Source organism: Aedes albopictus, chromosome 3 (assembly GCF_035046485.1).
Source record: "Aedes albopictus strain Foshan chromosome 3, AalbF5, whole genome shotgun sequence".
NCBI classification, from domain to species: Eukaryota; Metazoa; Arthropoda; class Insecta; order Diptera; family Culicidae; genus Aedes; species Aedes albopictus.
The window spans coordinates 324,143,736-324,168,643 of NC_085138.1; the positions used below are offsets into that span (position 1 = coordinate 324,143,736).

The 24,908-nt window shown below is 39.0% G+C and overlaps 1 protein-coding gene across 1 annotated transcript in view; it reads right to left on the minus strand.

The window, feature by feature from the left end:
• The window catches only part of LOC109401307 (protein king tubby 2), a 142,565-nt gene extending 118,076 nt beyond the window's left edge, over positions 1–24,489 (minus strand). Inside the window, exon 1 of the mRNA XM_019673810.4 lies at positions 23,509–24,489. Within this exon, the coding sequence (XP_019529355.3) occupies positions 23,509–23,553 (45 nt within the window). The 5' untranslated portion in view covers positions 23,554–24,489. The remainder of the gene's footprint in view (positions 1–23,508) is intronic.
• Between the last annotated feature and the right edge of the window lie 419 nt (positions 24,490–24,908).

A 24,908-nucleotide genomic window follows, 5' to 3' on the forward strand; every position in this document is an offset into this window, starting at 1 on the left:
TTGCCGGCGATACGGCTTTATTCTATCCCAACGCTGATCCAAGATCGATTATTTCAAGCATGAGTAGTGATTTACAATTTCTTTATGAATATTTTTCCGATAATTTACTTTCACTGAACTTGAAAAAAAAAACAAAATATATGATATTTCGATCCCCCAGGAAAGTGCTTCCAAATCTTCCTGATTTGTAGATTATTTTAAATATTTAGGTATTGTTCTTGATTGTACATTATCATGAGATCAACATATTAAGGAAGTTGAGCAAAAAGCGTCGAAGATGTGTGGAATATTGAGAAGAGTTAGTAGCTTCATTCTTCGAAGGGCTTTGCTCATGTTCTACTACGCTCATATTCATTCTCATTTTAATTATTTGGTTATTGCATGGGGAAGAGCTTGTAAATCAAAACTGAAAAAAATTGCAAGTATTACCAAATCGATCTATCAAATTAATTTACAATTTACCGTTTCTGTTTTCTTCCGTTCGGTTATATTCATATTTTCCTCATAAAATCTTACCAATACAAGGCATGTGTGAAGAGCAAAAATTACTCCTAATCCAGCCCTGCGTGCATTCACAATTTAGCGATTAATATGGTACCTCAGCTCTAAACAAGTTAATCATCTCTCACGGCCTCGTGTATATTCGAATTTCGGTCAAAAACGATTTACTTTTGTCGGGCCATCCGAATTTAATAAGCTACCTAGAGATATACAGACGATAACTGCTCGTCAGCATTTCAAATTCAAAATTAAATGTTTTGTGTTAATACCACAACTCTTGCTTTAATCTTCCATCTTTTCTTTATTTTCGTTTATTTATATGTTGACCGTCATAAACAACTTAAAGATAGTTTGTTAATTATATGATGTTAGAATTAGTAAAACATTAGTTTATAATTTATATTCGTGCTTCTTTAAAAGGACGCTTAGTCCATTAGAAGCACATTAATGGTTTTTTTTTTGCTATTTCGTTCTCTTATTAGATGTTAATTTTTTATTATTCTCAGCCATTTGAATTATTGTTGTTTTGTTATTTTTATTGTTGTGTTGCCTGTTGGCTGAGAACAGAGTGTCCACTACCAGGGAGCTCACTACGGAGCTTTTTGGTGTGGGGGGAGAGCGGAGGGTCACTCTAAAAAAAAACTACTTGAATTTTTTCTTAGAAGCTTTCTAAAGAATTTTCTCCAAGGATTGCTTTAGAAATTTTACATGAGATTATTAACCGTTGTGTGGCCGGCAAACTTTTTGCTTTTTTCTGCATCGTGTATTTTAAATGGGTGCTGGGTACCCGGGTACCCTGCCGGCCACATATGGGTTAAGGAAATTTTGAAAAATTCTTCAAATTCCTTTATATATTCCTTCAAAACATTTTTTCCAGACATTTCTCCGAAGATTTCTTAAAAAAGTCTTAGAAAATACTCAAAGGATTCCTTCTTATTTTTTTCTACAGATCCTTTCAGAGATTCTTATACGGAAAGGCTGGAAAGCATTCTTGCAGAAATTTCTGCAGAAATTCACACAGAGATTTCACCAGAAGTTCCGCCGAATATTCCTCTATGTATTTTCACAGAAATTCCTCCATGATATTCTCCAAGCGCACCTCAAGGATTTTCTTTATGGATTCCTCCTGGAACTCATTGGGAAAAAAATTTTGGGAATTCTCCAGGATTCCAAAAATATGCCATGGTTTTCTTGGTATTCCACCAGGGGCTTTGCAGGTGTTTCTACAGCTACTCGTCCTTGAATTTATTCAGAAAATCCATCTATGGATTCTTAAAATATTCCTGTTTTTAAGAAATTCTTTCAGGAATTTATTTAGAACTTTCCTTGAGATTTTTTTTTAATTCCTTCTGAAGTTTTTTTAGCGATACTTTTGAAATTATCTTTAAAGACTTCTTCAATATTCTTCAAATTACTCAGCAATTTCGGCAAGGATTTCTTCAAAAGTTGTTTTATGGATTCTTTCAGAAGATGTTCCAGCAGTTTCTTCAGGAAATGCTAAAGCGATTACTTCAGAGATTTCTCCAGGAATTCACCCATGAGAATGCACTAGTGAAGGGGCGCTGAAATCGGGGAACCTTGACAACCTAGCTCTGAATTTACCATAACAGCACTTAATTTATCACACATCTTGCCAGTAGTCTGCCAAAGCATTACAATGATATTGTTATGGAATTTGCTACAAATTGTAGAATTTAATCAGCTAAGTGCCAACAATACCAGAAAGTCATAAGAAATCTTGAAAAAAGTTTCTTATGAAGCCTTGAGGAAAAGTCTATCGAATGGGCAGTTTGCATGCATCTGTCAAAGGAAATGGATCTGTAAAAAATATTGCCAGAGAATCACTTCATATACTTCATATGTACTCCGCTCATCGTGATCATCGACAAAGTGAAAAAATGAAATCAAAAAGGGAAGTATGAGATTGAAATTAATATATAAAACTTAATATGTCATGAGGTATGTTTTGGCGCTATTATGGGTGCTCCACAAAGTAATTTATTGATATGAAGTGCTTCTCGTGTCAAAAGACTGAAAACCCCTGCATCAGAAGTCATCATAAAACAAACTGCAAGTTTCAAACTGATTGGATATTGAAAATTTTACCATTAAAAAATGTACATAAAATTTGAAGTGCATAAAATCGAGGGTCTACGTATATAATCGAGGGTCCACTAAATCGAGATACATCAGTAATGTTAAACGAAATCTTACAATCATTGTTCTAATAGGAAGTGCTGTCATAAAGAAAGATAATTGATTGGTTTGAACAAAATACTTTAAAATTTAAAATGTCGCTGTGGAGCGGACCTGGTGTGATGGTTAGAACACTTGACTATCACGCCGAGGACCTGGGATCGAATCCCACTCCCGACAAACTCGCAAAATGTGAGTTCTTCCTTCGGAAGGGAAGTAAAGCGTGGGTCCCGAGATGAACTAGCCTAGGGCTAAAAATCTCGTTAATACAGATAAAAAAAAAAAAAAAAAAAAAAAAAATGTCGCTGTAACGGCAAAATCTGTACACAGATCAAATGATGCATTCACACCTCTGATTTTTGTTGGTTTTGTATAGATTTCTCCAAACATCACCCATCTATTTAAATTTCTCGTTCCTCAAGCCTTTTAACAACCACCCCTTCCGATCATCAACATCATTAATGTTTCAATTCGTAAAAATCGCCTTCCCCCAAAGAAAACAAAACCCCACGAGCAGAGAGCAGAGCACTTGCACTTTTCGTTTTCATCAATTCAAATAGACGCTGCCAAAGCTCTTCTCCCCAGTCCAGTCCTCACTCTCTCGTGCAGCTCGTCCAAAAGTCGTCGAAGACAAACGAAGCTGACCTTGATTACCGGAGGAGCTGGAACGCAAACCAGAGCCAGAGCCTGGTCGGTATAGGTGTATGTACCTACACAACTTTCACGGCTCATTTTTTCCCCGATAATTAAAAGTCCAGTGTTTAGCTCCTATAGGTGCTTTGGGCTAAGCCACACAGCACGAGGCGATGCAAAATTGGTTGTGCTAGAGAAATGATCCCAGTCAGGGGGGCGGGTAGAATCATCATCATCATCATCATTTCACAACAATGAAATCGAATTTCGACCCCGAAGCGCAAGTTTCAATATACGCCTCTTCGTCCGATGGTGGTGAATAAAGTGGTCGATCGATCGATGCGCCTTTACGCCATACGGTGTGTAGCACCACAGTAGCACCTGGAAAGACGTACCATTGATGATGATGATGATTCAATAATTGCTGTCTTTGCTTCTACCTGGCTCCCAGCTGGTCACTTGGCCACCCTCTGTGGGTCTTTCGCAAAACAGTGACGTGTGGCTATTCGGGCCACAGTTATTTTAGACTCTCAGAAGCTACGTTCAAAATTTGAGCAAAATTGATTAAGTCTAAGGGGGCACTCAAAGAGCTTGAAGTTTGTATGGGAAAGCTTGATCAAATGTATGCAGAAATATTAAGTTTTTGATCTTTGTCGCTAGGTGGCGCTGTATGTGTTTTACAGTGTAGACATTCTCCATCGTCCAACAAGTTGCCTAAAATATTGCCTAAGACAAACCGTTTCAGAGATATATTTTTTTTTATTTTCAATGATACTGATACTGAATTGATAACGCAAATCATCGTTTTGGTCAATTATCTTCTTAAAAAGCCGCCATCTTGGATTTAAGACCGCCATCTTGGTTATTCTGGTTGCCATTTTTGAGGTCCGGAAACCTTCCCTATATCAAATATACCCATATTTAATGGTTTATTAGGCTAAAACACCCATTCAACAGCCGCCATTTGTAATTTTGGGACGCCATCTTAGATTTTAAACCGTCATCTTGGATATTCTGGCTACCATTTTTGGACTCCGGACATATTCCCATTTTTTATGGTTTGAAAGCCTTAAATTTCATTTAATAGCCGCCATCTTGAATTTTGAGACGCCATCTTGGATATTTTAGTCGCCATTTTGGGACTCCAGACATCTCCCCCATACTAAATATATCCTTGCCTGGTTTTAGAGCCAAAAACACCATTAAACAATAGCCATCTTGAATTTGTAGCCACCATCTTGGATTGTAGACCGTAATCTCAGATATTCCGGTCGCCATTTTTAAACTCCGGACATCTTCTGCATATCGAATACACCCATATTTCATGATTTTAGAAAATAAACCTCCATTAAACAGCCGCCATCTTGAATTTTGAGACGCCATCTTGGATATTCTGGTCACCATTTTTGAACTCTGGTCATCTTCCCCATACAATAAATATATACCCATGTTGAATGGTTTTAGAGCCTAAAATTCCATTAAACAGCCGCCATCTTGGATATTCTGGTCCCCATTTTGGAACTCCGAACATCTTCCCCATGCCAAATATACCCATATTGCATGGTTTTGGGGCCTCCATTAAACAGTCGCCATCTTGAATTTTGAGCCGCAATCTTGAATATTTGGCTGCCATCTTGAATTTTGGGCCAACATTGGGGAATTTCTGGCCTCCAGTGTTGATTTCCGCACAAAATTTGTCACACATGTTAGAGGTTTAAAAAAATCGCCGCTGTTTTATGTGTCGCATGATGGGGCTTGGTTCAGTTTTACATACGACCAGTTCTACCAGTGCTGGTCCGGATCACTGAAATGTCTATAACTCCGAAACGCCTTGACCGATCTGAACCATTTTTAATAGCAAACAATGCGGTAAAATTCCGGTTCGAATCGAGCTATAATCCGAAAAATACAACCAATGGGAAGTGCCTTAAAAGTGAGTGACCTTTTTTGTACACAGACATCACTTCAATTCGTCGAACTGAGTTGATTGCAATATGTGACTTGACCCTCCGAGTCTTCTATCGAAAATTCGTTTTTTGAGTGAGCACTGAGCATATAGGCTTTCAGTACACTTTTGTGTACAAGAAAAGACAAAAAGGCACTTTCGTTTGAAATGCTCGATTTCACTAGATATTTCTCAAAAGATTATTTTTTGAACGCCATGCATGGATTGCTTCAGAAATTCCCCTATGAATATCTTCGATAATACTTTGGTGCTTCTTTCTGAAGTTCTGAGGTTCCTCCAGATAGCATCGAAGGATAGCTTCAGAAACGGCTCCATGGACTTCTGTAAAAGTCCTCCAAGTATTTCTTTCGAAATTCAAGAATTTCGAAATAGGTAAGAAAATCTAGTAAAATGTCTTCAGATTTTCTGAGAATTCTTTGAAAAAATGTTTCAGATTCCTTTGAAAAAATCATAGTTTCCTTTAGAATTTGTTTCAAAATTGTCTGGAGATTGCCTCAGAAGTTATTGTGAGTACTCTTTTACAAAATTTTCCTTGGATTCCTTTCCAAATTGCTCCATGGGTTCCTTTAGAAGATTTAACAAGGAATGCTTCAGATTTTTTTAAAAAAAATACCTCAGTATTTCCTCTACAGCATCCACCAGAATTTTTTCCGAGAATTCCTCAAGAAAAGCATCCATGGGTTTCCTCAGAAACATTCATTTATTCTTTCAGAAATCCATACGAAAATTCTTCCAGGAATTCAGCCGCGGAATCCTTTAGAAATAGTTTCAGAGATTTCTTCAAAAACTCCAAAGTTCAGAATTTCTTCAAGGATTTTTTTACAAAATCCTCTACAGACTCATTCAGATTTTTTTCCAAAGTATCCTTCAGAAATTCCTCCTGGGGTTCCTTAAAATAAATTTCCTGGGAGATTCCGTCAAAAATTCTTGATGAGATTCCATCATAAAGTCATCCAAGGATTTGTTGGAGAAATCTTTTGTTTTATTCTTCAACCACTTAACTTAATTCACAGCTCTTTTTTCTCCACTAGGGCACTGAATGAGCGATTCCAATTGACGGCTGCACTTACACTTTTTACAGCGCCTAAATGTATTCTATTCTAATTCCACTAATTCAAATTTGAACTGGTAGCCTTTGCGCTGCTGTCACTTTTCTACCCTGTCCATGGTAGAATGATGAGCACGAGGTTGCTGTGTGGCTTTTGTTGTATGCTCAGAAGAGAGTCAGGTGTCAGCCGCTCTCGGGGCCCGGCAAGAGAAATCTATTGATTCCTTCCAAATTGCTCCATGGTTTTCATCAGTTCAGTTTCTTCAGTAGTTCAGGTATTCGATCTTAAAATCTACCAGGGTTTTTTGTAGAAAATTCCGCTTTCGAAATTGCTTCTAGAATTCTTCTAGGTAGATTTTCATTTGTCCTTTCGTAAACTATTTAGGAAAAACAATGTTCAGAAAATTCTTTGGGAATTTCTCCAAGGATTATTTGAGAATTTTCTACAGGGATTCCTTCAGAAATTCTTTCAAAAATTCTTTCATGAATTCTTCCATTGGTTTCTTCAGAAAATCTTCCAGATATTCCTTCGGAAATTCGTCCACGCATTCAATCCATCAGAGATGGAGGTTGTCAATTGAAAATTCCCGCAGCAATGTGTCCAGAAATGTATATAGGTATTCATCAAGAAAAACCTGCCGGAATTCTTCCAACGATTCTCACATCACTACTTACAATATTCAGACAAGAAATCCATCAGAGATTCCGGCAGGAGTGCATACAGGGATTCCTTCAAGATTTCCTGCATGTATTTTTCCAGAAATTTATCCAGCATTTCCTCTGTGGATACATCTAAGAATATTATTATTATTATTATTATTTTATTTAAGAGGTTTTAAATTTTATAAATACATTCGCCTCTAATAGTAGAGACATCTAAGAATATCTTTTCAAGAATTCTATAAGGGATTCAGAAACATTTTTCAGCAATTCTACAGGAATTCCCTTGGACATATCTAGCCTAGTAGCGAGGCATTTTTCTAGGTATTCTCACAGAAACTCCTTCAGAAATACGTCCACAGATAGCTCCAGCAGTACTCTCTGAAAATCCTCCAACATATTAATTAAACTATTTTTCTAGAATTTTTCCCAAAAAAATCAATAAACTTTCCAAGGAATTCCACGAAAAGTTTCCCGAATAGTTTCTACAGGAAGTTCTTCGGAAATTTCTTCTGGGATTGCCTTCAAAAATATCTTTCTTCGAAGTTTCCAAGTTCTCTTCAGGAATTTCAGCAAACGTTTCATTCAAAAGTTTTTCCATGAATTTTTTGAGAAATTTCCCTAAATTTCATTAGAAATCCTATCCCGAGCAGGAACGAATAACTGACACATAACTGGAGCATACCAAAGTCAGACAAGGTATTCATCAGTTACGCAGGTATTGGAAATAACTCATTTTGATATTTTGTGGGTATTAATATCTCAATGAGCTATTGGTTTGGTGTTGAGGACTGCTTGAGGTATTATTCAATTATGGAAAAATCACTTTTTGTATGGGAAAATCGCCGATTATAATTTTGGTATTGCCATACCTGATTTCATTATTTACGTGTATTGCACAGAATACAAACCAGATATTATTAAGCTCTATAGAGCTTTTTAATACCTCATTCAGGTTGTGGATATTCGGTTTTCCATACCTGAGTTTGGTATTCTTCAGCTATTTTCTCCTGCTCGGGATCCTAATTCTTTCAAGAGCTCCTCCAAGGCTTCCTTGGGGGATACCTTCAGTGATTCTCGCAGAAATTTCTACAATTTTTTTTTGTTAGCAATTGCTCCTGCAGTTAGGTCAGAAATATCTTCTAGGATTTCTTTAAACATTCCCTATATAATTGTTCTAGATATTCCTCTCTAGGTTTTTTTTTCTCAGAAGTTCTTCCAGAAATGGCGCAAAAAATACTGGGAGAAATTTCAAAAGAACGATCTGATGGAATCTCTCGAAAAATTCCTGGCCATACCTTTGGGGAAAGAAGTTTTTGAAAATCTTCTTAGAGATTCCCAGACAAAAATTCTGGAAGAAATTACTGAGTTATCTTTGAAGTGATTCCTGGATGAATTCCGATAAATTCCTGGAAGATTACCTAAAAAAATCCTCAATTACTATTCAAAACAATCATGAAAAACTTTTGGAGGAACTATTTAACCCTTTAAAGCCAGGTTTTTCCACGCGTTATTACAGAGTTTTTATACGTATTTTTGTACTTTCGGTGCTTAATATCATAAAAAGAGTAGAATATGATGCAGATTATTTTTTCTGAACATCCTAGGTCATCCAAACTGTTCTTGAGTTCAAATCCTAAAGTCAACGGATGTAACGGTAACTTCTCTCATTATACAAAGCTACGATTTGTAATCTATCATGTCCAGTAAGTCTTCCAGAAGTCCGATAGACAGTATCAGATCAGTCAGGATCGGATATCCTAGGTCATCCAAACTGTTCTTGAATTTAGATCTTAAAGTCTATGAGTGTAACGATAGCTTCTTTCAATATATAAAGCTGCGATGTGTAATCTATCAAGTCCAGTAAGTCTTCTGCAGGTTCTATAGACAGTATCAGATCAGTCGGGATATCCTAGGTCATCCAAACTGTTTTTGAGTTTAGATACTAAAGTCTATGGGCATAACGGTAACTTCTTTCATTATACAAAGTTACAGTATGTAATCTCGCATGTCTAGTAAAAACAGTTGAAATCCACTGTTGAAACATGTAAAGTTATTCTTGCAGACGTGAAGGACTTTATTATAAGGCAATTCAGACGACCCTGAATGTCCCAAAGGCTTATAATAATATCTAGAAGACTTCAGATTGGCCCAGTAACCACGGATGATCATGCAACGTCACTCAGTATAGAAGATATGACAGTTGTTACGAGTGTAGACCTAAAGTTCTGAACTCCAAGATAGTTTGGCTGACCTGGAATATTCCTATAGTGTCTCTAAATGACATTTTAGATATCAAGAGCGGGTCCCAGCGGGTCCCAGCTGAATCTGCAAGGCTGTTATTTTTGGCGAAAACAGATAAAATTATTCTTGTAGACTTGAAGGACTTTCTGATAGGACAGTTCAGACGACCCTGAGTGTCTCAAAGGCTTATAATAATATCAAGAAGACTTCTGATTGACCCAGTAACCACGGTTGATTATGCAACGTCACTCAGTATAACATATATGGCTACTATTACGCGTGTAGTCCTGAAGTTCTGAGCTCCTAGGTAATTTGGCTGACCTGGAATATCCCTATAAATGCCATTGTAGATTTCAAGAGCTTCACGGATCCCAGTAGATTATTCGATGCTGTTATTTATGGTGAAGATAAATAAAATTATTCTTGTAGATTTGAAGAACTTTACAATAGGACAGTTTGGAACACCTAAAACATCCCAGAATATAGAACACCTCTTGATATTCTTGATGAAGGTTAAATGAATATATAATACATGAACGCCAGCTTTTAGAACAACTAGTGTATTAATTATCTGGATTCTCGTAACTTCATGGTGTTCAGGATGTTCTAGGTTGTCAATAAAGTCACAAAAACAAACAAAAAATCAATTTTTCCTCAATAGAAGACTCAATATGCAGCAACTTTGCCAAAGACAGTATTCTGTTTTATTGAATGTGTAAATTTATACAGCCGTTTCTATGTTGGGGTCATATATGACACCTTCGGCACCAAGGGTTAAGTAACTTCAACTTTCGATTTCGGAAAAAAATCCGTAGAGATTTTTTTGAAGGAGTCTCTCAAAAATGGCAACAGCACTCCCTCAATAAATTTCTTAGAAATTCCTGGAGGATTTTCTGAAGGAATCCTTGGAACAAATCCTGGCGATACCTCTGAAGAAATTCTTAGAAGAATTTCTCATAAGGATAATGCCTAAATTAATTAGTAAACATAAAATAGAAAAAAAAAACATATGAGGGTAATTTTGCAATCTTGAAATCTCCAATTTCTAAAAAAATGTTTAAGGGAATCTATAGAAAAACCTGGAGACCTGGAAAACCCTCTGCCGGTATACATAGAATCTATTGGAAAATTACTTGAAAAATGCCAATCGATTCTGCTTCCAAAAATGGAAAAGATTCCGTTGGTATTTTATGCTGGAATTGCTGAGACAATCTTTTAAGAAATTCCTGCAGCATCTACGGAAAATTGTTTGAAGAATCGCTGAAGAAATGTCTGCATAAATCATGGGCATTGTCTGGAGATATACCTGGAAGAATTTCTAGAGAAACTTGCAGAAGAATCGCTTCTAGAGAAATTTCCGATAGAATTCCTCAATATATGGATTCAAACCTGACGGAATCTTTTGTGAAGTTCCAGCAAGAAAGAATCCCAGAATCTTCGAGAAGAAATTTGTCCTGGAACTGCATATTAAAGGATAAAGCATCGAAGGAGCTCCTGAAGAAACCCATGAGGAAATTCTGAAAGAAATTCTTAAGGAATTTCTAAAAGAATTCCTGAAGAAATCCCAAACAAAATTTTCTTCAAAAAAAAACTCTGATGATAATCCTGAAGAAATTCCTTCAGAAATGTTTGAAGAAATTTATAAACGAATACATGCACAAACTTCTGTAGCAATCCTCAAAGGTATTTCCTGAAGAATCCCTAAGGAATCTCAGGGTGGTTTTTTTTTTAAGAAATCGGTTTACTAGCTTCGAGATGAATCTTTTGAGATTTTTTTTGAAAAACTCCTAAATAAAAAACTATTGGAAATTCCTGGAAGAATCTGTTAAGTAGAGGTGTGCGCCGCTGCGCCGCGCCGCGCCGATGAGAAATCGGCGTGAATCGGCGTGCGGCTCCCCAAGCCAACAAGAATCAAAAATACTATATTTTTGAAACGGGGATAGGTAAAGGGGGGTTATACCCATGCACTGGTGGAAAAATTTTATGGTTATGTTGTTTGAAGCCGATCCAGGAAGCATCGGCGTGTCGGCGTGGCAAACGGCGGCGGCGGCGGCGTGAAAACCGCACGCCGATCGGCGTATCCCTTCTTAGAAAGGCTACTATCATCAAAACCAAAAAAATTCTGCTGCAGCACATAGCTAGATGTCCATTTGTTGCAATCCAAACATTAGTAAGTAGTTTACTTTGTTCATAATTGTTTGAGAAGCCCCACGCCGATGCACGCCGATTTTACGCCGAATATTCGGCGCACACGTCTACTGTGAAGGAATCCCTGGAGAAATTTTCACCGAAAAAAAATGTACTGGAATGCATTTAACCTCGAGGAATCTTAAGGAAAATCTTCCGAGGGATTCTTGCTGACATCATTCCAAGAAATTCTACAAGAATCCAATTTTTATGTAAATTCCGGAAAGGAACTTCTGGCGGCATCTCTCGAAGAATCGTGGAGAGAATTCTGAAGATGTACCTACATGGGAAAAATTACATCGTAAAAGTATTCGCGACTACGAAGGTAAAAGAGATTCCAACTCTTTGTCGCTCTAATGAAAAACCTCGTAAGGAACTGCGTGAAAAAAAGCAAAAAATATTTCCCTCTCGTTTTTTCTCACGTAAACCTTCACGCACATTCGACAACTTCGTAGTCGCGAATTATCGGAGGAATTTTTATAAGAATTATTACTGAACTGCGGATTAAAAGAAAAATTTTGTGAAACAATAATTACTGGAGGTGTTTGCCCAGAATACTTGATTCTTAATAAGGTGCAATATTGAAATTTTTTGGGTATTTGGTATTTGGGTCTTACCTCAATAGACCAATAAATGGTCGCAGTCGGTTTTTACCCCGACATAAGAAAAGAAGGCCTCAACAGTATTACACCCTCACAGCGCGTGAACCAGGTGTTTGCTGCTTCCAGTAAACATAAAATTGTAAACTAGCGTGTCATGCCTCGAGCATGTGTGCATGTCAATAACACAATCGTTGCCACACTCGTCTCTGAACCAACTATCAGAGATGTATTTGCAGTTATGTTTATTTTTTTTTAAATCAACACATAACTATTTTTCCTCACCTAGCTTTTGAAAAGGGCGCATGAAAAAAAACAAATTTTCTTCTTCAATAATTATACCTCTAAAATGGTTTGTTGAATTGAAATGAAGTCTTGGAAGATATTGGAGGATATATGTAGGACTTTTACAAAAAAAAATATTCAGAGAGTAATATTCATCGCCATTTAATTTCAATTTTCCAAAATCCTTACTCATCGATGGTTCATTATTTTTCTGTAGAAAGTATACTTTCAGCCTCTAAATTTGTCAGTGGCCCGGAATGGTCAAATGCTCCAAACATGTTTTCTCTCAATTTTTTTTTCAATGGTTTTTATGAGATATGAGATTGTTAAAAGTAGATTCTACGTACATACATGCTCCGACGAGGAAACTATACATTTTTTTTCCTACAATCAAGTTACAACGAATTAATTAAATTTAAAAAAATAAGAAAAAAATACAGGGTGCGGCAGGAAAAAATGCGAAAAATTCAAGGCACTATTACACGCTAAATATGGGATATGTATGACTATTTTTTCATGACAGTTCAGTCAATGTCTATATTCTAGCACTGAGAAATAAAAATGAACATATTTGATGTTTAACATGTGATAATAAGGCCTAATAAGCGGATATCAATAAACTGCGCGCCCAATGGTCATTAAACAAAATGACTAAAACAGTAACAAAATTAGCTCAAATTCGATGAACAACCAGACCACACTGATCCAGAGCCATGTAGTTTCACATTCATTCACTTATTTAGTTAACATCAAATTCATGATAATACTGAATCAACAATTTGCCGCCATAATACTCGATTTGCAGCTGCAGCTCTCCAACGTCGGTCACGCCCAACACTCGCCAGATCACGCTCCACCTGATCCGCCAATCGTGCTCTCTGCGCTCCACGCCTTCTTGTACCAACCGGATGGTTAGCAAACACCAACTTTGCAGGGTTGTTGTCCGGCATTCTTGCAACATGCCCTGCCCACCGTATCCTTCCGGCTTTGGCCACCTTCTGCCCAAGTAACACACTTGTCATGGAAGAGTCACGGCGGCGCAGATTTTTGTTGCGCAGAGGTCACTGTAACTTACTTGTAGCAAACAAGTGCTTATTTGTTAGAAGTTAGTCACACTGACTTCTGCGCAACAAAAACCTGCGCCGCCGTGACTCTTCCATGACAAGTGTGTTACTTGGGTGGATGCTGGGTTCGCCATAAAGTGCAGCGAGCTCGTGGTTCATCCTTCTCCGCCACACACCGTTCTCCTGCACGCCGCCGAAGATCGTCCTTAGCACCCGTCGCTCGAAAACTCCGAGTGCTTGCATGTCCTCCTCGAGCATCGTCCACGTCTCGTGCCCGTAGAGAACCACCGGTCTTATTAACGTCTTGTACATGGTACATTTGGTGCGGGGGTGAATCTTTTTTGACCGCAGTTTCTTCTGGAGCCCATAATAGGCACGACTTCCACTGATGATGCGCCTTCGTATTTCACGGCTCACGTTATTGTCAGCCGTTAGCAAGGAACCGAGGTAGACGAATTCTTCTACCACCTCGAAAGTATCCCCATCTATCGTAACATTGCTGCCAAGGCTTGTCCTGTCTCGCTCAGTCCCACCTACCAGCATGTACTTTGTCTTAGCCGCATTCACTACCAGTCCGACCTTTGCTGCTTCACGTTTCAGGCGGGTGTACTGTTCTGCCACCGTTCCAAATGTCCTAGCAATAATATCCATGTCATCCGCAAAACATACAAATTGGCTGGATTTCGTGAAGATCGTACCCCGGCTGTTGAGCCCGGCTCGTCGCATAACACCTTCCAGGGCGATGTTGAATAGTAGGCAGGAAAGTCCATCACCTTGTCGTAGTCCCCGTCGAGATTCAAATGAACTGGATAGTTCACCCGAAATCCTTACGCTGTTCTGCACACCGTCCATCGTTGCTCTTATCAGTCTAGTCAGCTTCCCAGGAAAGCCGTTTTCGTCCATGATTCTCCATAGCTCTGCGCGGTCGATACTATCGTATGCCGCTTTGAAGTCGATGAACAGGTGGTGCGTTGGGACCTGATATTCACGGCATTTCTGGAGGATTTGCCGTACGGTAAAGATCTGGTCCGTTGTCGACCGGCCGTCGATGAAGCCGGCTTGATAACTTCCCACGAACTCATTTGTTTTAGGTGACAGACGACGGAAGATGATCTGGGATAGCACTTTGTAGGCAGCATTCAAAATAGTGATCGCCCTGAAGTTCTCACATTCCAAATGGTAGCCTTTCTTGTGAATGGGGCAGATTACCCCTTCCATCCACTCTTCCGGTAGCTGTTCGGTTTCCCAGATCCTGATGTTCAAGTAGTATCTCATACCAAGATGTGTAAAACTTTCGTGCGTAGGTATAGCTAGAAATGCTCTATATTCGTGGTTGTCGTACATTGGCGGGTCCGTGCTTGATACGCCACTGCGTCAATCATCATCAACCGCCGAATGCTGATTAAAACACAACCAGCCCGTACCGGTTGAATTTCGTTGATGGCTGATGTTTTCGTTTCATCACCAGCAGCAGCGACTCGGAATTTGAATAATGACAACAGAAAAGAAAAGTAGAACTAGCTTCCGAGTCCGAGCTGTTATAAGTTATAACTATTTATTCAAATCCAAGCCTTCACAGACGAGACGTAGAGGACCACCAAAGCTTTGCGAGCAGCGACAACGATGACTGCTCTATCAGTTTCTCCTCAGCAAAGAGGTGGTACCGACCGCTCCGCAATAGAACAGCCGGGCGCGTATTATAGCCGCTCAACTCGCTTTATTGTGTTGTTTCGTAGGTTGATATTGTGTAGTTCTAGTCTGGTAGTACCAAACAACATCACCAGCTGAGAGAACACGAGCAGAAACATAACGCGACTGCTGCTGCTGCTGCTGCTGCTGCTGCTGTTGCAAGTACGACATCCGTGCGCCGTGGTTTGGGGGTACGAAAAAATCGATTATGATGACCCATTTGTAGCCCCTTGTGGCTGTTGTTCTGTGTGGGGTTTTCCTATCCGATTTGAATAAAACCTGACGATGGCGCGGTGATGACATAGGCTTGCTACGGAGAAAATAATGCTACAGCTGCGGCTCGAGTGGTGTTGGATTCGAGATGGGTGGTTTGGACTTAGCTTTTTTCTGTTATTAGTGTTTCAGATCCCGAGTTTGGTTGAAGGTTATACAAGCTTTCCGAGCTTGATGTGAGCTGGGACGATGTGAGGTACTTAATTACTTAGGGGTCATCCATATATCACGTGGACAACTTAGAGGGGGGAGGGGGTTCGAGAAAAGTCCACGCTTGTCCACGGAGAGGGGGGTGGGAGTCTACCAAATGCCCACGATAACGACTTTAGAAAAAAAAAATACACTGAGAGTAATATTCATCGCGGATCTATGTATGTTAGATGCCATGAATTCATTTTTCCAAAAACCCTCACCTTCGACTTTTTATTATTTTTCTATAGAAAGCTGACTTCCAGCCTCAAAGTTTGCTAAGTAGCCTAGGATCGTCTAATGCATCCAACTATATTTTCTAGAATGTTCACTTTTAATTGATTTCCAGAGATTTCTCGCAAGGTTTCGTTTTTCAGATGATTTACCATAAATTTGTCTTCAAATTTCGCCCAGAATCCCTATTGAAAACCCTTCAGCATTTTGTGGTGAAGTTCTTCCAAATATTCTCACTGCGATCTTCCGACAATTATTACGGTGATACTTCCAGTACTGGTCTTTTTACTGGTGTACTTCCACGAATTCGTCCAGGAATTATTTTGGGGATTTTTGTAAGAATCCCTTCAGATATGTCCCTAAAGCTTTTCAAGTATTTGTCCTGTGGTACCACCAAAAAATTTCTTGGGATTCCCCCAGAAACTCCCGCTGGGATTCCTCCAAAAATTCTCACTAGTTTTTTTTTTTTTTTTTTTGCAGGACTTTTCCCAGAAATTTCTACAAGAGCTTCTCTTGGAATGTATCCAGAAATTTATGTAGGGATTACTCCAAGGCGCAGTATCATAACGTCCGAGGCCATAAAGTCCCACCCAGGACTTTATGGCGCATTTTTCCGGGGCATAACGTCCGAACTTGCAGATACGCCACGAAGTCCAAGGAAAGAAGGCACATAGGATATTATGACGCATCCCAACTTTTGGACGCTATTTCGCAAAAAAAACGCGACTTCATGTCCGGGACTGTATGGCCTCGGACGTTGTGACCCGGCCCCTTACTCCAAAAATTCCTTCTATAAATACTACGTGGATTCATCCAGTAATTTAACTAAGGATTTTCCTACGGATTCTTTTAGAATTTCATCTTAGGATTCCTTCTGGAATTTCTGCTGGGATTCTTCCAGAAATTCTCCCGGATACTCATCCAGCTTTTTCTTCAGGGATCCTTCTAGAGATTTATTAAAACAGTTTCTATGAATTTCTTGAATTATTTCTCCAGAAATTATCAAGGAATTCCTCAGGGGATTTTTCCAGAAATCCTCAAGAGATTTCCCTATAGAGCTCTTTCATAGATTTCCAAGGGGCTTGTTTTTAGATGCCTCCAAGATTTTCTCGTGGTATTCCTAAACGAATATCTCTTGGGATTACTTAAGGGATTACTCTTGCGTTTTCTCCTGAAATTACTGTTGAGATTCTTCTAGGATTTCTTGCTGTGAATTCTCATGGAATCCACACTAGAGCAACTCTAGCCATTTTTGCTGGGATTCTTCCATTGATTGCCCCATATATTTTTCTAGAACCATTTTCAGGAATTATTGAAAAACTTCTTCAGAGATTTCTGTAGGAATTCCTCCAGTGATTCTTCAAATGACTTTTTTTTGTTAGTTTAGTGCTGTAATTTCTCGGGTAATTCTTTCCGGCATCGTCCAGAAATTTGACTAACAAGTTCTCCATAGATTTCCCATGGCATTTTTGGAAGTTTCTATAGGGATTTTTTCATAGGGATACCACCTAAGACGTTCCAGGGATTTCTCTATGAACATCTGCAGGGTTTCCATTCGGAATTCTGTTTTGTGTTAACTGTTGTGATTAGCGTACTTTCTCGTTTCTGGCGTAACGGTTCCCAGTATTAAGTGAGTGTCATGGACACGCGGCAGGTGATGTTTAGGCTTAGAACACTTCGGAAATTGAACCGAAAAAGCCGCGGAAACAGAACCAGCTGCGCTAGTTTGTTCCGCTTCCCCTGCCGTCTACTGTTTTTCTGTAGATCACAATTACCATAAGTTGCAAGAATGCTATGATCCAGCAGGAATGTCGTGGCAGATGAATAGAAAAAGAACTAAAAAATGTAATAGTTCTGCTATAAGATGCATAAAAAGCATATCTTAATACTAAAGCACTGTGGTGATTCACGCTAGGGTAATTGTAAATCACCCGCTAGGGTAATTGTTAATCATGAGTGTTTCAGAGGTGTTCCGAGAAGCTTCAGGAAGCTTTAGGGGCGTTCCATGCGGTTTTGACAAGGGTTTTGAGGACGTTTTAGGGTGTTCAAGCGTGCTTCAGGGAGTTTAAAAAGTGTTACAGGGGGTTTCAAGGGGTTTTATCGAATTCCAGGGAGTTTCAAGGGGTCTTAGGGGACTTCCTGAGAGTCTCAGGGGATTTCAGGAGAATTCTTTGGGGTTTCAGGGACGTTCCAGAGTGCTCCAGCGGATTTTGGAGCGTTTCTGGGGGTTTCAAGGGGTTTCAAGTGCATACTGAGGAGTTTTAGGGGAGCTCCAGGGGGTTCAGAGGCAATCCATGGTGGTTCGAGAAGATTCAGAGGTGTTCCACCGTCCAGAGGTGTTCCGTCCGTCCGGAGTTTCAGGAGCTTTCCAAGAATTTTCGAGGGGTGTCAGCGGCGTTTCATTGAGTTTCTGGGCATTTCAGGGGTCGCCAGAGTGTTCTAGGGGTGCTCCACGGGGATCCAGGGTCGTTCGGAAGGGGTCCCAGGGGCGATCGTTCCAAGGGTGTTCCAGGGAGATTCAATGGCGTAACATTGAGTTTCAGGGACATTTTAGGGTATACCAGCGGGGTTCAGGGGGTCTCAGGAGCTTTCCAGGGGTTTTCAATGGGTTTCAGGGGTGTTTCTGGAGTGTTCCAGGGAGTTTCGAGGGTGTTTCAGGCGGTTTCAGGGGCGTTCCATGGAGTTTCAGGAACGGTTAAGGTTGTTCCATGCCCGTATAGCAGCCGGTTTAGAATAGCACTACGGACCCCCTATAGATAGAAGTCCACCAAACAGGGAATTCCCATCCAAGGTGTCAGGCTACCCGTGCTGCAGGATGAATGGTTGAGGGGGTTTATAAGATGCTCGTTAACGAATCCCGTAACGTAGGTTGCGTTACGGAGTAAGATCAACCAAACTGAAATCTAGTGTCGTCAATTTTTGAATATGTGTTTTGGTAATTCAAAGAATCATAGTATTTAGTCCTTGCTACTGGGATCTTGGTGACCTTCAGAGTTAGGCAACTTTACTTTGCAAACAGTTAAAAAGCCACAACATCCCAAGCTAAACTCAATGCAAGAAAACCAAATTGGGTTAGGGATCATCGTATGTACTACATAACTTATCAAAGACTGGTAAGTGCTAATATGTAAGGAACACACTAGAATCCTTATTACTGAACACATGTTCCATTATTGGAATGGTATTGCTGCTAATGCTTAAATTCGGGTTCTAAACTTCTTACTGGGGAGAATTTAGCAGTAAACACTATACCCAAGTAACGACGGTGTTGAAGCCTTATTGCATGCTGGTATAGGGTGTAAGAGCAATCATTTCTTTACATGCAAACTTAAGGTTGATTTAAAGTGGAAATGGGCAATCATAGAATCAAATTACGATTATACTGGTATAATCTTAAATCAGTCGCATGATTGCCATTTCCACTTTAAATCAACCTTAAGTGTTCATGCAAAGTAATGATTGCTCTAAATACACTATATATCTGCCTGCAATAAGGCTTCAGCACCGTTGTTACTTGGGTAAAATGGTCGCAGTGACAGGCTCGAATAGGAATTGAAAAAAAAAAACAAGGTTGTTCCAGTGCGTTTTATTAGGTCTTAGGAGCTTTCCAGGGGTTTCTAGGAATTTCAGGGCGTTCCAGGAAATTTTAGGGATGTTCCAGGGGATTTCAAAGGTGTTCCATATGGTTTCAGAGGCGTTTCATGTTGTAACAGGGTGTTGCAGCGGTTTTTTTTTATCTGTATTAACGAGATTTTTAGCCCTAGGCTAATTCATAGTTCATGCTTTACTTTCTCTTCGAAGGAAGAACTCACATTTGAGTTTGTCGGGAGTGGGGTGCGATCCGAATTCCTCGGCGTGATAGAAGTTGCAGCGGATTTCAGATGATTTCAGGAACGTCCCAAGGGTTTTGAAGAGGTTTCGAGGGCGTTTCAAGGAATTTCAGGGGCTTGCAGTCTCAGCGATTTCTAGGGTTTTCCAGGAGTAACAACCCTGATATCACCTGGAAATCTGAAATAGCTTGAAACCCCTCTGAAAACCCGTGAAACTTCCTTGAAAGCCCTCTAAATTTTGCATGAATTCCTAAAATCCTGAAAATCCTCGAAACTTTTCTTAAACATCCCTGAAACCCCCACAGAAAAAAAGAAACTCACGGAACCACCGAGAACCCCTCCGAAACCCTTCTGAAATACCCATGAAACTAGAAAATGAAAATCTGATAAATTTATAACAGACAGATATATCTAATTTTCAATTTCGGCTCCGCTTTACTCCGACGTTTAAGAATAATTAATAAACGGAAATCGGACAACATTAGAATGAGCCAGCTGAAGGTTGCGTTCAACATTTGGGTTCCAGACATATGATAGAACTGCCCAAGAAACAATTCGTAACCATTAATAAGCATGTCTTGTAAAGCAAGAGCTTTACAAAAAGCGCCGGCAGTTGAACAAGAGTATGAGTTTAACAAAGTTTTGAATAAATGTTTCTTGCAGTGAAAATTGAACTTTTGTTCACCACATTTCTTTCAATTGACCAATTATTCGAAAAGAAGTTCGAAGGAAGTTGTTTGAAACTTTTCATCTATTGCCTAATAGTGCTTAGTATGATGCAGTTATTCAACTTATGATTCACAATGGAACAACTAGCTTTAACAAAGTGTAACAACACTAGCTTAGTCACCTTATTCAGCTACATTATTACAGTTTAACTGTACAACGAAATCAACGTTCTTTAGATTTGTTGAGCTTTAAAGAAACAACGTTGATCATCAGTGTAAAAGTGCCGCTTAGTTGCTAATGTTCACCAATAGCAATTTTGGTGTCTTTTAAAGCGTATTACCACTTTTTTTAAATCATTGAAAAAAATGTTATGGTCGCTACATTGCAATTTCTTTTCTTCAGTAATTCCAACTAGCGATTCTACCTTGTATTCCTCCAGATTCCATAATGGATTTCTTCTGAGAAATCGTCAGGAAATAATCCAGAAGTTCCTTTAGGTGAATTAGGAGTTAAGTTTTTCAGAAATAAGTTTCTCTAGGAAAGACAAGTATAGGATCTTGGAAAACGATCTGGGGTTTTCTCCAGCAACTTCTGAAGGGTTTTCTGAAGAAACTAAGGATTCCAAAAAAAAATTTAAGGAAATCCCATAAATTCTGAAAGTATTCCTCGAGAAACAATTAAATGATTTCTTGAAAGAACTTATACAGGATTCCTAGAAGGAATTTCTCAAGGTTTCTCAAGGATTTTCAGGAATAACTTCCCGGAGATTTCTATACAGAACATCAGGAGGACACTCTAAGAGACGAACCAGTCAAGGGCTGAAAGTCTCTATAATAAAGCTAAATCAATCAATCAATCAATCAATCGGGAGGACCCCCTGAAGTAACTTCTGGAGGATTTGAGGAAAGAATTCCTGGAAGATTGCTAGACTAAACTTCTGAGAGATTTCCAGGAAAAGCAGTAAGAAATCGGGGAGAAATCTTTATAATAAAAATTCCAGTAGGTGTACGTGTTTCTACTGCGCATAAATACCAAAACAAAGTCCTGTAGGAATTCTTCCAAGAAATTTTTATATGGAAAACATTCCCCAGGGAAAAATATCTTAAGAAACTCTTTAAAGAATCCAAGAACTTCTGATGAAATTATAGAAAACATGTTGAAGGAATCCCAGTAAGAAATTTTGGAGGAACCCCAGAAAGAACCCCTAGAGAAATATCAGAAAAATTTTCTGAAGAGATTTCCGAAAGCAATCTTGGAAGAATTTCCGTAGAATTGCCTATATTTCCAAAGTAAAATCTTGGTGAATCTTCAAAGCACCTCTTGGATGAATTTCAACAGGATGTCTAGGTTAAATCCCAGAATGATTTTCTTATTCCACCTTGTGCATTAGGGCCATTCTATGCCCAAACCGTACACTACGTCAGCAAGCTGTTCCCAACATAATGCATAAGGAAGGTTAATAAATTCCGGTTCCTGGTGGAATATTTGAAGGGATCCTCAAAGAAACTCCAGAAGAAATTTAAAAAGAGACATCTTGGTTTATCCGAGAAGGAATTTCTAAAGGAATCATAAGGAGCAGAACCTCTTTTCTCCAAAAATTCTCATCGAATTCTAAAAGATAAACAAGCGGCATGGTACCTATTAGAATTCTGGAAGAACTTCTTGAGCAATCCAATATTCTGAAGAAGTTAAAAGTGATTGCTTACGAAAATTCCTGGAGATTTCCTTAAAGTATCCTAGACAAAACTTTTATAGAAATCTGTGAAGATGATACTCGTGGAGAAATGCCTTCCGGAAGGAAGTAAACATATCCTTTTTTGTTAGGATATCGAAATTACGTTCCTGGAGATATATCGATCCGGGAAATGGAACTGTAATATGTGGCATTCATGCATTCAACGAAAATAAATTTCCAAAAATATGGTCACAAATGTGGTGCAAGCCTCTTGTCGGCATGACAGTCAGAAATCTGTAATTTGAACTGTGCAACCAAGATGTGCTAAAAGACATCAAAAAACAATTAAATTTCAAAGTTAACTGCATATTTTTACTTTTGGAATGTGTTCTACTGTAAAACGTCCCATTCATATTAAAATGTAGCAAAATATTTTGTCAAAGAAAATTATTCCGTTTTTATCACTATTTTGTTATTGTCAACTGAAAATCACGGACCGTGTTGTTAAAAACTGAACATACCTGTATTTGAAAATGTTCCTCAATCATTCTATTATAGTAAAAAAAATTAAGGAAGTTGAATACACACTAAATTTATTTTTCTAAAACAAAATTTTCCATGAAAAAAGTTTAAAATAAAAATATTTTAACAATTATCATAAAATCTCAAAATGTTTTCACCTTAAAAAATCGGTATGTCAAATAGGCTTCCAGGAAAAATATAAAAGTGTAGGGATGTTCAAAAATAAAAATTAGAAAAATCAAAAACCAAAATTCTCAAAATCGAATTAAAAAGAATCACCTTCCTAAACATGTTACAATCGATTTTAGATGAGGTGAAATTAAATTTAGATAAAAATTTGAGAAATTTGGGAAAAAAATGGTAATAGAGGGTTAAGCTTGAAATGCTCAATATTGACTCCAGTGGTTTTGAGTAAATTTGAAAATTTCCAGAATAGCTTTCAACGAAATATCTAAAGCACTATAAACGCCTGTACAAACGAGTACAAGAAAGAGATTAAAAACAAAACAAACTAATAAATATTGTTTTCAATTTAGATTTGTATTGTCAAGAACTATGAAGAAATCAGCAGTCAGTCGCTGAATTAGGTATTTTTTAAGAATTATCGAAAAAGAAGTTTGTTATTTTTTTCCAAACTCTCTTCGTTACATTGTGTTGGAAATGTTCCTGTACCCAACATAGCCGACTCCCCGCAGCTATATATCGAGGTGTGCTGAAGTGCCAATGCGGGAAATTAATTCCCATTGCGAGAAGACCTCCGCAGTCTTTAGCGATGACTTAGTATAGGTAGGCTGGACTATTTACGTTTTACTGCCCTGAACTAAGCTACGGGGCAGTAGTGATTGGTGATAAATCCGCTCCCTAATACCCTTCAATCCGCTTTTATTGCCCGCCTTAATATTGGCTTAGGATGGGTTATCAACGTGAAAAAGCTTTTTTCCCATCAATTACGACCAGTGAGTGACGACGAAGAGGAAACCCAAACAAGTAGCTCCATTTGGAGATTTAAAAGTATTTCTACAGGAGATTGAATCGCTTATTTACTTGCTGTTCCAGCTTCTGGTGTCTGCTGTTATTGATTGCACTCATGTTGTCTGCTACGACTGCCAACTATTGCTGCACCTCCACAAGGATGAATGATGAATGGGACTTCGAACACTCTCTGGTATCTACAACACTATCCTCACTGGTGCACGTACATATAAATTGAATTTAACCTTCCGTAACTCGCGCGGTTGACTACCTGCGTCAGCACCACGCTAATGCTGAGTACAAAAATCGAGATTTTTTCAACGTGTTGTACAAAATACAACAGCGCGAGCGCTCGTGGGTTAAGGAAAACAGCACTTCCTTCACAAACACCGCGCTAAATGCCTTGCGGTATGACTCGTCACTCCACTGCTGCTTTGCTGCAGACAACAAACAACACTCTACTCCACTTCGATTGTATTTAGAATACACTACACACACGCGACGTCGATGTACATGGAGTAAAAAGTGTATCCAGTCGTGGTCGTCGTCGGTCGGTCGTCCAGCAAACTATTTTATCGATATATGTCAAACGGACGGCGACGCATTCGCGATTGCATTCGATATCTCACCCCAACCCCGTTCCATGAATTGATTCTAATACTGCCGCGGTGGTGACACCAAATCTATAGACTTCGCTTCACCTCACCACACAAGCCGTCCTGTCCTGCAATGTATCGTTACATTATTATTGCCACCGCACACCGCCAACCACCTGGAATACGTCTGAGGCTGGCTTTATGGATACTCCCTAATGCAGTATAGAGGCAGACCACCGTGTATCACTTTAAAGACCTCTGAACTCCTGGCGCACAATTCTGGTTCTTCAACGCGGACCTCCCAACACTCCCGGACAGCCAGCGGAGATCCGGACTGTGTTACGGTGACCGACTCTAGAGTAGACAGGGGCTCTGATGCAACAACACAGCACCACCACGGAGGATCCCGTTTTAACGTCCTGCCAGCTGCACGCCCTAACAAACAATGATGAACGCCAAGACTGCTGCTGCTGCTGGCTGGCGGTTCTCTCTCGCAAAGCGAGTCACGCGAGAGCTTCAATGAATAACGAACGAATCGATGTGCAGTGCACCCAAGAGACGAATGCCAGGTTTTAATGCAATGCTTTATTAAAACCTCATAAATTCTATTGTTACTTTTTATTAACCTTAAACCTTAAACTTAAAAAAAATGTTTTTTACAGAAATTGAAAATTTTGATAAAATTGCATGAACTCAAAACCAGAATCTATATACTATTTTTAAAATCAATCTCAAGTTTGTGGGAGCTAGTTAATCATCTCTCAGTGGAACTAGGGCTAGACGAGCTGCCAAGCAGTTGATCATCTGTCAATCAAGAAATCGAACCCAAGAATCTCTTAAAAAGTAAATCAAACTGCCAAAATAACGGTCCAAGAA